At 37.4% G+C, this 15,457-nt stretch overlaps 2 protein-coding genes across 5 annotated transcripts in view; both read left to right on the top strand.

Annotated features, from left to right (window-relative positions):
- The window catches only part of LOC104601745 (nicotinate phosphoribosyltransferase 2-like), a 39,230-nt gene extending 32,164 nt beyond the window's left edge, over window positions 1-7,066 (top strand). For 3 of the 4 annotated variants that reach the window (XM_010265203.3, XM_010265202.3, XM_088893984.1), the window contains 5 exons: window positions 2,017-2,151; window positions 2,229-2,327; window positions 5,649-5,757; window positions 6,242-6,354; window positions 6,585-7,066. In XM_010265203.3, coding sequence (XP_010263505.1) covers window positions 2,017-2,151; window positions 2,229-2,327; window positions 5,649-5,757; window positions 6,242-6,354; window positions 6,585-6,662 — 534 coding nt within the window. In that variant the 3' untranslated portion in view covers window positions 6,663-7,066. The remainder of the gene's footprint in view (window positions 1-2,016; window positions 2,152-2,228; window positions 2,328-5,648; window positions 5,758-6,241; window positions 6,355-6,584) is intronic. The other variant, XM_088893990.1, reaches the window with a different exon arrangement.
- A 2,633-nt stretch (window positions 7,067-9,699) lies between these two features.
- On the top strand, window positions 9,700-12,772 carry LOC104601747 (putative serine/threonine-protein kinase At1g01540). Its single transcript, XM_010265204.3, has 7 exons — window positions 9,700-10,601; window positions 10,797-10,901; window positions 11,096-11,218; window positions 11,318-11,488; window positions 11,614-11,743; window positions 11,853-12,062; window positions 12,322-12,772. The coding sequence occupies exons 1-7, from the start codon at window positions 9,934-9,936 to the stop codon at window positions 12,487-12,489; spliced, it is 1,575 nt and encodes a 524-aa protein (XP_010263506.1). The 5' UTR covers window positions 9,700-9,933; the 3' UTR covers window positions 12,490-12,772.
- The last annotated feature ends 2,685 nt before the right edge of the window (window positions 12,773-15,457 follow it).

The following is a 15,457-nucleotide window of genomic DNA, read 5'->3' as shown; positions in this document are numbered from 1 at the left end:
AATTGGAGTTTGTAGAAGGACATTTTTCTCACTTGTTTCTTCTTCTAAGTGACCTATCCCATTGCTTTTTACCATAACAGCAAGAGCTTTTCTCTTTCTCTCTAATCTCTTGCTCATTTGGTGGACAGCAAGCTATCTACTTGCTTCTCTATCCCTATTCTTCATCATTAAGCACCTAAAGCCCCTCCTTCACCCCACAAAGCCCACTATCACCAGGTCTGAAATTTATAAGACCCTGTTCTACATCACCATCTCTTATGCTTAGATCGTAACATATTTGTAATAATTCATTCGTAACTATTATCCCACTCATGCACAAATCCCATTCACTCTGTACCATCTATATGTAGTGTTGATGGAATACACTCTGGTCAACAGTATGACTATAGGGACATGTTTGAAATCATACTTTTGGTTCTTCCCTTTTGTAAATTGATGGGACTAGTGAAATTCACAATCTACCCGTTATGATGTATTTAGTTGGAACATTTTGTCTTGGTTGTATCAAGTCCAAGAACAAATTCCAGCATAGTGATTTTTTGATGGGTCAATTATCCTGCTTGTAGACCCTGGATTTAAAGGGCCATACCTGGTTATCCAGTGTCTTGGGAGGTGAGCTGGATATGGACCTAACATTTGGCACTTTTGCACAAAGTGACCGCTTTTAGGCTATAATCTGCATTCTCATGTTTGACAGCCCAAGATCTATACAACTGCAGCAAGCAATGTCCCCTACCATGGGTTTATTCTATAAAAATACTTAATATAAGGGATGGATAGGAATGCCAACAGGTTGGGTTCGGCATAGGTTTTTCTCAACATGAACCCAACCCAAAGCTACTTTAACCTGACCCATCATGACCAAACAAAACAGGACGCCAAATCAACCCTGCCCTGCCATATGCGTAGTACATTGTATACCTATAGTCAACAAAGCCATATTTACAAATGTTTCAATGCTACAATGTCAATAAGTTGGGTTTGATATGGGTCAGCCTCAACCTGAACCTGTGAGCCGATCAAGGCTGACCTGACCCCAACCCAATAGGGTCAGGTCAATGCAGCTTTACCACTTAATCATAGCTGGAAACTGTCCCCACCCTGCCTGTATTAGGATGTGTTTGGTATTGCCTAATTGGGTTAGGAAGATTTGATTTCCAATGGTCTTGATGCTTATATGCTTTATGGAACAAGTTATCAACATGGGGCATTTTAGTCATTGACTTTAACCTATATTTTTAATAAGGAAGAGATTTCTTTTCTTTCCTTCCACGTTTACAGCATAGAGAGAAATCGGAGGCTAGAAATGGAACTCTCTTGTACCTAACTCAGTTGTTGCCATCTCTGCTTAGTATGCCTGTAGGCCCTGTACTTTTTCTAAATGATGCTACTATTTTTTGCATGGCTAATCTTATTTAGGTAAAGCTCCAATACAAGGTAAGTAATTGGCCAATGTGGACCAAGGCAGTAACAAATGACCAAACAAGAGAATCATCTACCTGATGGATGATATGAACTACCCATATTTTTTTTCTCCATGCCGGAGTAATAGAATGGTCAATGCAACTCAACAAAGCCTTATCCCAACTACATGGTGTTGGTAAACTAATCCTGCTTTGTCATTCCTCTTTATCTAGGACTATATCCATCATGAATTGTAAGCCCTCAAATAATTTCTCACTACCTTAACCTATGTTCTTAGCCTCTTCCTAACTCTTCTAGACCCTTAACTTGCATAAGATCACTTCTTAAACATCTAGACATTATTTTTTTTTTTTTGCTACTGAACATTGTTCCATACAATATTGTCCATCTTATAGCTACTTTATAAAAAATTCCTTTTAATCTGACTGGTATTCTCTAATCATATAACACTCAAATGCACTTTTCATTTCACTTTTTTCCAATACCTTTGTCCAATAATCTGAAGGAAGAGAGAACGTCATGATTATGATAACAATAAGCAACATATTTCATTTTAACATTCACATATTGGATTACATTTTCTCTTCACAGGGACATGAAGTTGATGCATTTGGAATTGGTACCAACCTTGTGACATGCTATGCCCAAGCAGCTCTTGGTTGTGTTTTCAAGCTGGTTGAGATAAATAATCAGCCTCGCATTAAATTGTCAGAAGATGTTTCTAAGGTTTGAGCATTCTGCCAACAACTCCCAATAGCATTCTCCATCTCCTTTGAAGAGTTTCATTTGTTTTCTGGCCCTAGGTCTCAATACCATGCAAAAAAAGATGTTATAGATTATATGGGAGAGAAGGTTATCCACTGTTAGACATTATGACTGGAGAAAATGAACCACCTCCAAAGGTATGTCATCAACTTATCATTATTATGCTTAATCTTCTTCTATTGCCTTAGTTTCTTCAAAAGGAAAGATTTCTCACTTTGTCATTCATATTCCCTGTCTGATAATAGGTTTTGTAGTCTACAGTCTGAACAAGCAGAACTATATATGGTTTTGTGATTGAATCATTTGTATTTTTTTTCTTAACACACATAAGCACATTATTTTCAAATGAGGGCAATCTTGAATAAATCAAGGCATTGAAGTTACAGAATAGAAAATACTTTCAAGGATAATGCACATATTTCCAACAATATAGATTCAAAGTTCAGTTTGTTGTACATATTTCCCAATTAAGAGTTTTGTTTATTAATTCTTCAAGAGTGCACTAAAGGGGATGGTTTAATGCTACAAAACTAATCTTTTTGTTCAATTTTCCTGTGGATCAGATATTTTATTGCTGAACTTCCATCAAGAGCTTATTACCTGAAAGAGTATAAAATTTCCTTTACATGAATAGCATCTAGGGTGCAGCACGCATGTAGATTAAGTTTCTCTAGAGTTTAGCTTTAGCAGACCTCAGCCCAGTTCCTCTTTGTTTTGATCCTTTTATGGAATCTGGTCTGACTGTAGAGAACACATTGGTTCCATTCTAAATTTCCAGTCCTTTTCTCTTTCAGTTCTCTATTTCTAGATTTTTACAAGTCATTTATTCATGTAACAGTCTAACTGGAATTCCATATTTAGGAGGCCCTCCTTTTTCTTTTTCTTGAACATATTGGTGTGATTCCATGCTCTGAACTAGTCTTGCAACTACACTGTGGAAGCAAGTGCTGATACTTTACAGGATGAATAGGGGCGCCAATCTGCATTTCCTTCCTCATATCTTCATTCTTCACAATGTAATAGACATGTTGCAAGTCTGGGAGCTAATCTCTTCCCAAGCCTTGCTAGGAACTTGAAAGCCAGCTCTTCCTATACTTGTCCCCTCTAGAGTGACAAAAATATGTGGCAATTGATGTGTCTCCTTGCTTCAAACTTCAAAGGCAGCTAAGTCTTGTGTTAGTCTTTACGCCCATGCATTATTCTTCTGTTGTTCACGTATCTTAGAGATCTTTTCTCAAATTCTGAATGCTGTAGGAAAGTGTTGAATAGTCCTGGCCATTTTAGGATTCAGTAAGGACAGCAGGCAGGTAATAACGATGGCATTTTCTCTACATCATGTCTTGTACTCATCTCTTCCTTAGGTTCTTTGATTTTTTCATTTATATACCCTAAAAGACCTAGGTCTGTAATGTACTTGGCTGAAATTGACCACTCTCTAAAGTTGTATTCATTTAGTTTCACATTCGTGATTTGTGGGCTATGTAGATTGGGCACAGTTGTCAAGGCACCAAGGTGAAGTTAGGCAACAAGGCCATAGGGGGGCACCTTACTGTCTAGTTGCCTAGGCGATGAAATTTTTTACATGGAAACCGTGAATCCTAGGGTAATTCCCAAGGTTCCATAGAAATCAGCAACCATCTTTCATTGATGATTATCTATAAACTTCATAAAAAAATATAGGTTCAGTAAATCTAAGCTTTGATCTCTAGAAAGCAAAAAATCCTCTAGAAAAGCTCAGGGGGTATCAAACCTTGAAAATTTTGTTTTTCTGCTTTGATGATCTCTAAATGCAGTGGAGTTATTTGGTGATCTGAATGTTTTTACTTTTTGTGAAATGTATATGTTACAATTTTACCCCTTAGAATGAATTTGTTTGGTACTTTATGTGGTACGTATACTTATGGACATTGTTACCGCTAATATTATAATTTGAATTAATTAATGAATAATTGACATCAATAAAATAGAAAAGAATAAAAAATAAAAATAAGAATAATTAAATAAAAAATTATTAAAATATTAAAATTTAAAAAGGGAGAATAATAATTATTTTATTAAAAAAGACCCTCTTTCAGCTAGTGTTATGCATTTTCATTATTCTTAATAAAGACATCTTTCATTAAAAAGAAAAGGGTAAAACAAGATGAGATCTTCCTTTTAAAACATTGGTTAAAGGGGTGTCAATTTATTATCATTCATCAAAAAACGTGGCGGGTCACTTTGTTTTTTAGGACATTTGTGTTGCATGGGAAATCCTAATGGTTGAAGTGTACATGATAAATGTCATTTTCCAATAGAATGGCCATAACAATGATAAACTTTTATAGTATTTATTTTCCTATAAGCATGTCTGAGAGAGGCCACTTCATGCTAAAAATATGGGAGGTCTGGTCTTTATCCACTCCATCCTCCCAGTAGGGGTGTCAATTGGACTGGATTTGGTCCAATCCGATCCAGTCCAATGTGAGTCCATTATAAATGGACCAGGTCCAATCCAATCCAAAGAATAATTTGGACAATTTTGGACTGGTCCAATTCAATGTCTGGACCGTCCAATCTGTTCAAATTCGTTTTAATTTAGATTGGTTTCATCCCAAACCCGGTCCATTGGTACCTATATTCTTATCTTATATCAATGGACCAGATATTGGCTTAATCTAATCCAATATAAATTAATTATGGATGGACCAGACTGGTCCAATTCAATGTCTTGTTGGTCCGTCCAATCCGTCCAAAATGATTTTGGTTTGGACGGGGTCCAATCCAAAACCAGTCCATTGGCACCCTTACCTCCCAGGATCCCAGATGGATGGTACCAACATTGCATAATGGCCTTTAATGGTATCTGCAAATCCATGTTTTTTTTTTCTTGTCTTACCAAGTCAGACTCCTTGACATGCACTAGTTTCCTATTTCCATCATTCCATATCCATTTCCTTGCAACATTCATATGAAAATAGACCTTGGACTCTTATCCTGATCTCTTGCAAATGACAACTGATGAGGAAGTGGTTATTGGAAATTGCTATGAATGCTTTGCCCATGAAGTGGTTTGAATCTTGCAGTTGAAAAGGAATGTGAAGGGGTCAATAATGGTATGTACCTACGATTTAGTAAAAGATTCTTGTTGCTGAAGATAAGAATCTGGGTGTCCATGGCCTAATGGCTAGATGACTTCAAAATATATAAAAGTTGTCACTATCTTGGTAAAGCGAGAAGCCAAGACAGCTAATTCTTTATATTTACAAGATAACCAATTATTCAAGCAATTACAAGCTAAGAACCGGTTTTGCCTTCGAAGTTGTTCAAGCAATTATATTACCAATTACAAAGTACTACACTTTCCTCATAAGCTATTACATGTCTGCATATTTTTATTAAGAAAAATAGTATGCAATGTGAAGTATATATGTTATAGCATAAGCAAGATTGTATTATATTCTATTTTCAACATATAGGTAGCAGAACGGATCTTATGCCGACACCCTTTCAATGAATCCAAGAGGGCATATGTGGTGCCACAGCATGTGGAGGAGCTACTGAAGTGTTATTGGCCTGGAGATTCAGGTATAACCTTTTCTGTATGGTTAATTATAACCAGTATATAATTGGAAGCTGCTACTGTTAACATTAGGTGCTCCTAGCTTGTCTATGTTCTGAATATGATAAGTTCTCAACAAACGACCACTTACAATGATTATCCACATCAACAGGATAAGTTCTCATTAAAAAAAAAAAAAAAAACTGCAGTCCTTTGGTGAAACAGAGAAAAATATAGGCAGTTCAAACTTAACTCTCTGCAACAAGCTCATTTTTCTAACCAAACTGTACAAGATTTTGATCATTTGGTGGTTACTGTTGTGCTGGATTTCAAACTTTTCACAGTTTTCTCAAATCTTGTGATCTTGAGAATGGCAAACTTTGTTCCTGCATTTTTATCCACCATTCTTTTCTGTTAGTGAAAAATTCCAAACACATCCATGGTGAAACCAATGGGTGCCATCTCCTCATTTTGCTTACAAATGTTAAACTTGGATTTTTCTGCTTGAAGATAAAGCAAGAGTAGAATTACCACCTCTTAAGGAGATTAGAGATCGTTGCATCAGACAGTTGGATCAAATGCGGCCTGATCACATGAGGAGATTGAACCCAACACCTTACAAGGTTCTGCAGATATCTCTTTAATATGCTTTGTCGTTTTTTTTTTGGCTTCATGGGGCTATACAAATACAACCTGGGGGGGGGGGGGGGGGTGGAGTCCGCCCCTGAGCTACAACCAGCCAAAGACTTTGCCAACTGAGCTAACTGGCACCTTCTGAGTATGCCTTATCTATTAAATTATTTTTTTTGCACTTTAAAGTTAAAACTAATATTTACTTTATTGCTGTAAACAGGTGAGTGTAAGTGCTAAGTTGTATGACTTTATTCACTTCTTATGGCTCAATGAGGCACCCGTTGGGGAGTTGCAGTGATGATGTGGATAAGAAGCACTTAATGGTAACCATCACCTAATGCTGATTGTAAGGGGAAGCAATGATTTCAATTGTGCGAAGGAGCTTCCTCATAGGGTTGGGACCTTTTAAGTTGGAAATCATACAATATCTAGCTTCAACGTGGTGAGGGATTACATATTGCTTTTGTCTAATAAAAAATATTCAATGAACTGTCCGTTTTGAGTTTTTCCAACACTGTACTCAAATTTTGCATTGAATTTTACCATCTTCATGTTTACTAATTTGACTTATGAAGATGTTGGGACTGGAAACATGGTTCTCAAAATCATAGTACTAAAAGGTCGTAACTTGAGGACATGTAATGGCCATGGTTGTAAATTTCAGTGATATTCTGTGAAATTTGTTATCTATTTTGTCAGAAACATTCGGAACACCAAAAAATGAGCTTGATTCAAATAATCCAGGGGAGGTTTAAAAATTTTCCTCAAGTTTTTGTATGTAGGGGGATTGGGTTGATAGTTTGGATTATTTTGATCATTGTATTTAAAATAGGAAAATTCCTGATTAGTAAGTACCCTGTACTTTGGGCCAAGTGCCACTTTGGTCTCTGAATTTTAAAATGTGGCAATTCAGTATCCGAACTTTCAAAATATGGCAATCCAGTACCAGTTGTTAACTAGTTAATCAGCTGTTAAGTGGCATTTAAAAAAGACATGTCCTTTGAATGTTATCTAATTTTCTTTATCAACTATTCAAATATTGACAAAAAATTAACAGTCCCAAATCCTTGCCTGATTCATTCAAGAAAATTGGGGTCATGTTGGAATGCCCACACAAACCTGACTCAAACTTTCTTGAATGGAATAGGCAAGGATTTGGGACTGTTAATTTTTTGTCACCATTTAGATGATGGTTGATAAAGAAAATTAAATGACATTTGAAGGGATTGAAGTGAAAAAAATGACACTTTAAGGGCATTTATGTCTTTTTCAAATGTTAATTAAATAACACTTGAAGGGACTGAAGCAAAAAAATGGCAGTGAAGAGCATTTGTCTTTTTCAAATGTCATTTAATGGTAGATTAATATCTGATTAATGGTACGCATTGGATTATCATGTTTTGAAAGTTTAGGCACTGAATTATTATATTTTAAAGTTTGAGAATCAAAGTGGCATTAGGCCCAATATACAGGGTATCAGGAGAATTTTTAAATGATTTTGAGATTTTGTAGGCCCGGTTGTTGAGATTTTGAATGTTTATAATTGTACATTCGAAATCAGAAATCTGCATTGGATCTGTACGTACTTTCCGTTTTTTTATTTTGAAATTCGTGAAGCACAGCAACCAAAGAAAGAGAAAACTGCGCCTTCAATAAAAACGAAGAGAAAACTGCCGTCGAGGATTCAATCCTTTTCTATGCAATTATGTTACGATATAGACGTAAGCTTTTCTCCGTTAGATGTCATTCATCCAACGATAGTGGACGTAAATGTGATCCTTTCACATCGTCAATCTCTTTTCTCAGTTTCTGGTACTGGGTACGAACGTCTGTAACTTTGCTGCATTGTGCATTGTAATTGGATTGGACCCACAAAAAAATTAAAAAAAATGGGGATTTCGATCTTCTCGATCTGCAGCAGCAGGCGACAAACACAGCCTTCGAATCAGTAGAGACGGTTGACATTTCTACTAAAGCCATTGAGAAGACCCCAAGCGTTTCTAGTTTTCTACCAGGTACGTTGGCCTTATTATATTGCGTAAAGCATTAAGTATTTACATAAGAAAAAGAAAAGAGTGGTGTTTGTGGGGCCTACAAATTAAACTTGGGCCCACCACAGGTTCCCAATTGCGTTCTTTTTTCCCCTGTAGTCAAATAAACACTTCCCTTGAATCAAAAAGTAAGGTCTGGACCTGGATTAGTGGGTTTGTTTCATGAAGCCGAATCTATATCAATAGACCGTTGGTCCACTTTAGGGTTTTGTCGACCTTAAGGTTATGTTTGGTTTGAAGGAAAAGGTGGGAAAAGAAAAGGTAGGAAAACCCATATAGAGTTTGTATTTTGTAGGGGTTTTTTTACCTTTCATTTTCTTTTCCTATTTTTTCCTTCAAACCAAACACAGCTTAATTGAAACACATTTTTATTATGTTTACTATAATAAATATAACACTGATACTTGCCTTAACTTCACCTCCAGACTTCCAGAGCCAAATACATTTTTATTATCTTTATTCTAATCCATTTTTTCTCTCTTGGTAATCTGCTCATCTTTCTCTCCCTTCCTCTCCTCTTGCACCTACATTTGTAGAAAATACATGCATTTGCACGTGCCAATCTCATGGTTCAAAGTATCAATACGATATGTTCGTTACGGGATGTTTCTAAGTTTCGGCCGTTTCTAAGTATCAATACGATACAACTGAAACACGTATTATATCAATACTTTGAACCTTGATTAATCTACATAAAAAAGAAAAGTGAAATACATCAAATTCCCATTTACAATAACTGGTCAAAAGAAAAAAAAAAGGGGGGGGGGGAAGGAATTCATCTGATATCCTGACAAGAAAATAAAAATGAAAAAAGCTATCTCCTACACAGCACTTGTTAGGGTAAATGAAATACAATTCTTACAAATTGGGAAGATCCTCCTCAAGCATAAATAAATATTAATTAAGACACTAAACCCATGCACTACCTAGATCACTGTTCCAAAGTAATGCATTCATCATGATATCTTTCTTTTCCTATTAAACTACAGTAAGCAAATCAAGTTTTTAGTTTAACCACATAAATAAATGTTTTTTTGTCATTATAAAATTCTATCCCTTCGTAGTTTGTCCCTATAAATAAGCTTTGTTTAGGTAAACAGGAAATAAGCAAACAAAACCAACTAACAGAATCAAAATCCAAATCTAACCGAACACCCTCACTAATCATGAATGCGTCGATAACAATAAAATATTAAAAAGAAAAGTACAGAAGCAACAACAACAGACTGGTGGGGATACCGGATACCATCCTCTTATTCCAAGAGTCCCATCATGACAGCTGCTACTGTGTTCCTGACTCACCTCTCTCACTTCCTTTTCTTCTCTCTAACCCCGTCACTTTTGCTTTGCTTCTCTCCCCTGCCGTACCATTTACCACTCTTTCCTTGTTTCCTCGTCTTCTTCCTCTATTTCCTTCTCCTATTTATTTATTTATTTATCTTTCCGTCCTTACATCTGCAACAAGATCTTGAATTTCTTCACTAAGAGAAGTACTGGAGTAATTGAGAGAAGAGGAGAATGTCTGATTACAGAGCTGCGTTTCTGAACGATGAGCTCTCGAAACGGACCTCAATCTTTGGTCTCCGCTTGTGGGTCGTTCTGGGTATCTGTGTCGGAGCTGCCTTTGTTCTACTTCTCTTTCTTATCTCCCTCTGGTTCACTTCAAAACGGAACAACACCACCAAGTACAAGCCCTCCCAGAAACCCACAATTCCGAGTGTCTCCAAAGAAATTCAAGAAATCAAAATCGATCATGCCAGGCACGCAATCCACCATCAACAAGATGCTAAGACTCACCAAGTTCTTCCTAACCCATTACCCGAAGCGGAACAAAATGGCTTAATTGAGCGCCAAGCCTTGCTTTTCCCAAAGGAGGAAGAAGGCCCAATGGGGCTTCACAGAATTCACATTGAGATCGGTAAGGATCATAGGATTTCCTACCCGGAACGTGGTGGTGGTTCTTCGCATGGGAGTGGGGAGACTCGCTCCGTTGATCAGCTTCCGGTCGTCGTCCCTGAGGTTTCGCATTTGGGTTGGGGCCACTGGTATACCCTCAGGGAGCTTGAGGCCTCAACGAATGGTTTTGCAGATGAGAATGTAATCGGTGAAGGCGGGTATGGCATTGTTTACCATGGAGTCTTGGAGGACAAGACCCAGGTTGCTGTTAAGAATTTGCTCAATAACAGGTGTCTTTTGTTACTTAATTATCTATCTATCCCTTTTTTAGTCTATATTTGCTTTCAGGAAGCGCCTTATGGAGTTATATTCTTTTGTAAAAACAAAAATTTGAGATATATTTCAATTTCGGGCAGAGGCCTTTCGCTGAACATTATGAGCATGAAGTGACACAATGGGTTAATTTCGTATTTGTTTTTCAATAGGGGACAAGCTGAGAAGGAGTTCAAGGTTGAAGTTGAAGCAATTGGTCGTGTTCGGCACAAAAATTTAGTAAGGTTACTTGGTTACTGCGCTGAAGGTGCTCATAGGTACTCATCTCTCTGTAAATTGCCCCATTCATTTCTTTCCATATTAATATATTATACTTGTTTTCCTTTAGCATCATTTCTAAGTTCTGGTATTACAGAGAAAATAATGATGGTGGTTATTTCTTCTTAGATGCCTCTAAATGCAGCAGAAGTGAGAAAGTTGCCTTACCTTCCTGTTGTGGTGTTTCCTTTAGGATGCTTGTTTATGAGTATGTGGACAATGGGAACTTAGAACAGTGGCTCCATGGAGACGTAGGTCCTTGCAGTCCTCTTACATGGGAACTTCGTATGAATACTATTCTTGGGACAGCCAAAGGGTATAATTCTAAGAAACTCAGAAGTCATTTTTTTCGCCTTTTTCTTTTTCCTCTTCATCTTGTTGAGTTCTTAGCAATGACTTGAACTTCTAATTTTAGGTTGACATACCTTCACGAGGGACTCGAACCCAAAGTTGTTCATCGAGATATTAAATCAAGCAACATTTTGCTTGATAGACAATGGAACCCCAAGGTTTCTGATTTTGGGCTTGCTAAGCTTCTGGGTTCAGAGAGAAGCTACGTCACAACCCGTGTGATGGGAACATTTGGGTCAGTTCAATTTCTCTTTGAATGATAATTACCTTTTCTATATTTTCCTATGTGTAAGTATTTTGACCTCCATTAGTGTGGATGAGGCATGGGAGATGGTAACCTCCTGAATCTGTTATATGTAGGTATGTAGCTCCTGAGTATGCTAGTACAGGCATGTTGAATGAGAGAAGTGATGTCTATAGTTTTGGGATACTTTTAATGGAGGTCATTACTGGGAGGAATCCTGTTGATTACAGCCGGCCTCCAGGAGAGGTTAGTGATACATTACCAAGATCATTGGCTTAAAAGCAATTGCAACAGGTGTTTTCCTTTCTTTTTCTGTTTGGTTATTTTCTTTTAACTCCAAGTGAGGGATTTCCAGGTGAACTTGGTCGAATGGCTCAAAATGATGGTTGCTAGCAGGAATTCTGAGGGAGTTTTGGATCCTAAAATACCCGAGAAACCATCTTCGAAGGAATTGAAGCGAGCTCTCTTAGTGGCTTTACGATGTGTAGACCCAGATGCACAGAAAAGGCCAAAGATGGGGCATGTGATACATATGCTCGAAGTTGATGATTTTCCCTTCCGAGATGTATGTTTGCATCTCCCGTTTCCCTTTTTTTTTTTCCAAATTCTATTTCATTTATTAATTTGTAGTCATTTCCTTTCTCATTGGTGGTCAAGCTATGCATTAAACAGATAACCTTGTAAGTATAGAACTTGAACTAAGCAGGCATGCCTGCACCTGCACATGAAATTAAAAGCAGCAAGATGTTGGCCTGATAATTTTTGCAATCTGTGTTCTGTTTCTAACTTATCTACTCATAAAACATGTAAACAATTCATTGCAGGATCGTCGTGGTGGGCGGGATGCAGGACGGGCACATCATGATAGTATGAAGGAGAAATTGATAGAAAAGCAGGTGACGGTATCAGGAGATAGTAGTGGGTATGAAAGTGGTAACCAGGCCAACAGGGCAAGGTGGAGAAAACAAGAATACCAAGAAAGAAAGAGATGAATATCAGGCATGGAGTAGAAGACAAATTGGCACACATCTTGCATGCTTCTCTCGATACAGAGCTGAGCCATGCTTATATAACTGAGTTTCATTAGTTTTATTTTATACAGTTTGTAGCTTTTTGTAACATGTTTAGCCAAAGCCCTATATGCTGGCTTTCAATTGCGTTAGCTTGTTTTTTGAAGCCTTGTAGCATGATGTACGTGTATTTTGTAATGTGTATATTGGGGTTTCACTGTGTGCTCTTGCTATTCATGAAAGGTCACTGAATCTTCATTGTTTATCCTTGTTTGTGAATCTCCACAGTTAACCTGCCAGAAACGACTCTGAGTCTCTGACCTGATTTATTTATCAATTAGGAAAAAGGGGGGTCCTGTCCTGTTTTGTATAAAGAGGTTAGTGTACTTCATTGATGAAAAAACGCTTAATGTACAATTGCATTATTGGATTTGAATCACGGATAGATTATATTATTATTGATTTTTCTTGAGAGTGTTCTGGGTATTTTATGAGATCACTGACACAAGTACATGTAGAAAAAGATCAAAAGTTATTTTCTGTTTCTGACAGTCAAGGATGAAAGAGACCATTAATTTTACATTCCATGACATTTGACCTGAAAGCAAGTTAGCAGAAATTCGCTTCTGGATCAAGTAGTGACTAGTAGATAGAGCACTTTGGTTTTTCTGATTCAGTATAGCTGGATTTTATGAGATATGGACCCCCTCATCTTGCTCTTCTCACATGGGTTCCTGAGAGCCAGCATACTCTGCCTCTCCTCCTCCTTCATGGACAAAGGTGAGGCCATGGTATGGAACCTTGACAGCTGTAAATGTCTTGTGAATTTGAGCGTCTGTATAAATGTCTAATGTCTATTGGATCCCTCCCCTTCATTAATTGCTGGTTGTGGACCATGTGTCTCGGGAGAAAGACAGACGTGAGGAGCCTTTTTTTTTTTCTTTCTCATCATTTTGGTTTTGGGGTTGGAAGGACTTTTGGTTTTGTTCCCCTGAGAGGCTGAGATTGAGAAGAAGAGGTCCACAATCAATCAACATCAAGCGTCGGCCCGTTTTGCTTGCTTGGTTTGGATTGACTTGTGCAGTTGTGATCTAATAAAAGAGGAGGACCAGTAGTAGTAGTAGTAGGACATTATGTTCGTTCCATGCGTTGGCTCTGTTCACACTGCTTCACTGCACCTTTCCCAAGTTATAATTGTTTATTTGACTTTTTCTCTGTTGGTAAATTGTAATACTAATTTGAAGAGTGATTTTATGACCCTACTAATCAATTACTTGCCACTTGGTCCTTAATGCGAAGAATAATCAGGATCAACCACCGGCTTTGGTGTCTCCAAAATCAGCTGAAACATGATATCAACTATTTTTCTGTTGTTTGGACTTGGAAGGTAGAAAATGTCCATTCCAGGTTTGTTTTCTTCTGTATTCTCTTTTTCTTTTTCTTTCGCAATCTTTTGTTCTATTTTCTCAATTTCACTTTTTTTTTTGTTTGTCTTTTGCAATTTTCAGTGTTTTTGTATTTTCCTCCTTTTCTTTGTTATACTTATACTTCCTGCAATTTTTTGGTTTATTGTATTTTTGTTTTATTTTCTCTTGTTCTTATTTTTGTTGCATTTTTTATTATTTCTTTATTTTTCATTTTTGTTGCATTTTATTAATTTTCTATAAAATGATCTCATGAAAAGATATAAAGACAGGTTGAGGTTTTAGAAAAAGTTTTAAGTATGAACATGAACATGGAATTAAACTTCATTCTGATTTCAATCTTCTGGAAGAGTAAATATCCTATTTATTAAAAAATGTAAAAACGTAAAATAAGATCTGAAAGATTAAAATGTGCAGTTATTCTGTTACACTTCCAAAACAAACCCCAACAGTGAAATCCATGACTTTGAAAACCGGACCAGAAATAGAACCTTTTTGACCACCGGCCGTTCGATCCAAACCCGGGTTGGATAGTTTTGGGTCCAAAACCAGACCCAGGCCTATGACTGGTTTCCAAGTCAACCAGTCTGACCATCCAATCTAATAATCTGGTTTTCAAAACCATGATGAAATCTGAAAACTTTCAACTTTCTTAAACCCACTCGGAATCTTAATCATCTTAACCACAAGACGAGGTCGAATCTGCCTTCCACCGGCTTGCGCGTCGCGCCCCAAAAACGTTCCACACCGTTAGAAGACAAGAAGTGGTTGCATGTCCTCCCACGTGCATGTGCCCTCAGTCTCGTGCGGAGCTCATGGAACCCATTTCACCCAAAACCGAGTTTCCCTCTTTCCCGTTCATACTCAGTCTCTCACTCTTCTCGACCCGCCTTTTGAAATTCAGACTGCCTCACCTCCTCTCCCATCCGATCTTGTCGAACCTACGTCGATGATTGTTCCGGTAGTTGCATTGGAGGTACGTACTTTTTTTTCTTTTTTATGTAATAGAAAAAACGTAGAAGGGAAGAACCTCTTGGGTCCTGTTCCCCACTCAAAATCATCATCGATGGAGATGTCCAAGGGTAAATCATCGTTGTCGTCTTCATTTCTGTACCTCCTTTTCTTCGGGATGAACCAAATAATCACACTCAAACCACCTATGAAGACACTTGCACCGAGAACAAACCCAAGAACCAAGCCAATTTTCTTCCTTCCAGATGGGTCTTAATTTCCATGCTTTGGACTGGACTCCGGACTGGGCACCAAGACTGTTGAGGTTGACATGGGATTTAGGCCTTGTTCATTTTTTGTAAGTTATTTATCCAGGTAAATGCATTTATTGGACTGGATAGGTACGTGTTTTATTAGAAAAAACTTACTCGAGTTAATTCTTTTATTTCTCAGGTAAATAGGGCAATGACCATTTTAACCATAAAAATTCATTATTAAAAGTCATTTTTGTCTTGTTTAAATGTTAGTGATTTTTCTCGGATGAAAAAGTTATTAGGTGTCACACCTAAGAAAAT

This window comes from Nelumbo nucifera, chromosome 1 (assembly GCF_055504915.1).
Source record: "Nelumbo nucifera cultivar China Antique chromosome 1, China Antique-T2T, whole genome shotgun sequence".
NCBI classification, from domain to species: domain Eukaryota; kingdom Viridiplantae; phylum Streptophyta; class Magnoliopsida; order Proteales; family Nelumbonaceae; genus Nelumbo; species Nelumbo nucifera.
The sequence above is the reverse complement of the archived record's forward strand: the minus strand, read 5'-3'. Positions and strand labels throughout refer to the sequence as shown.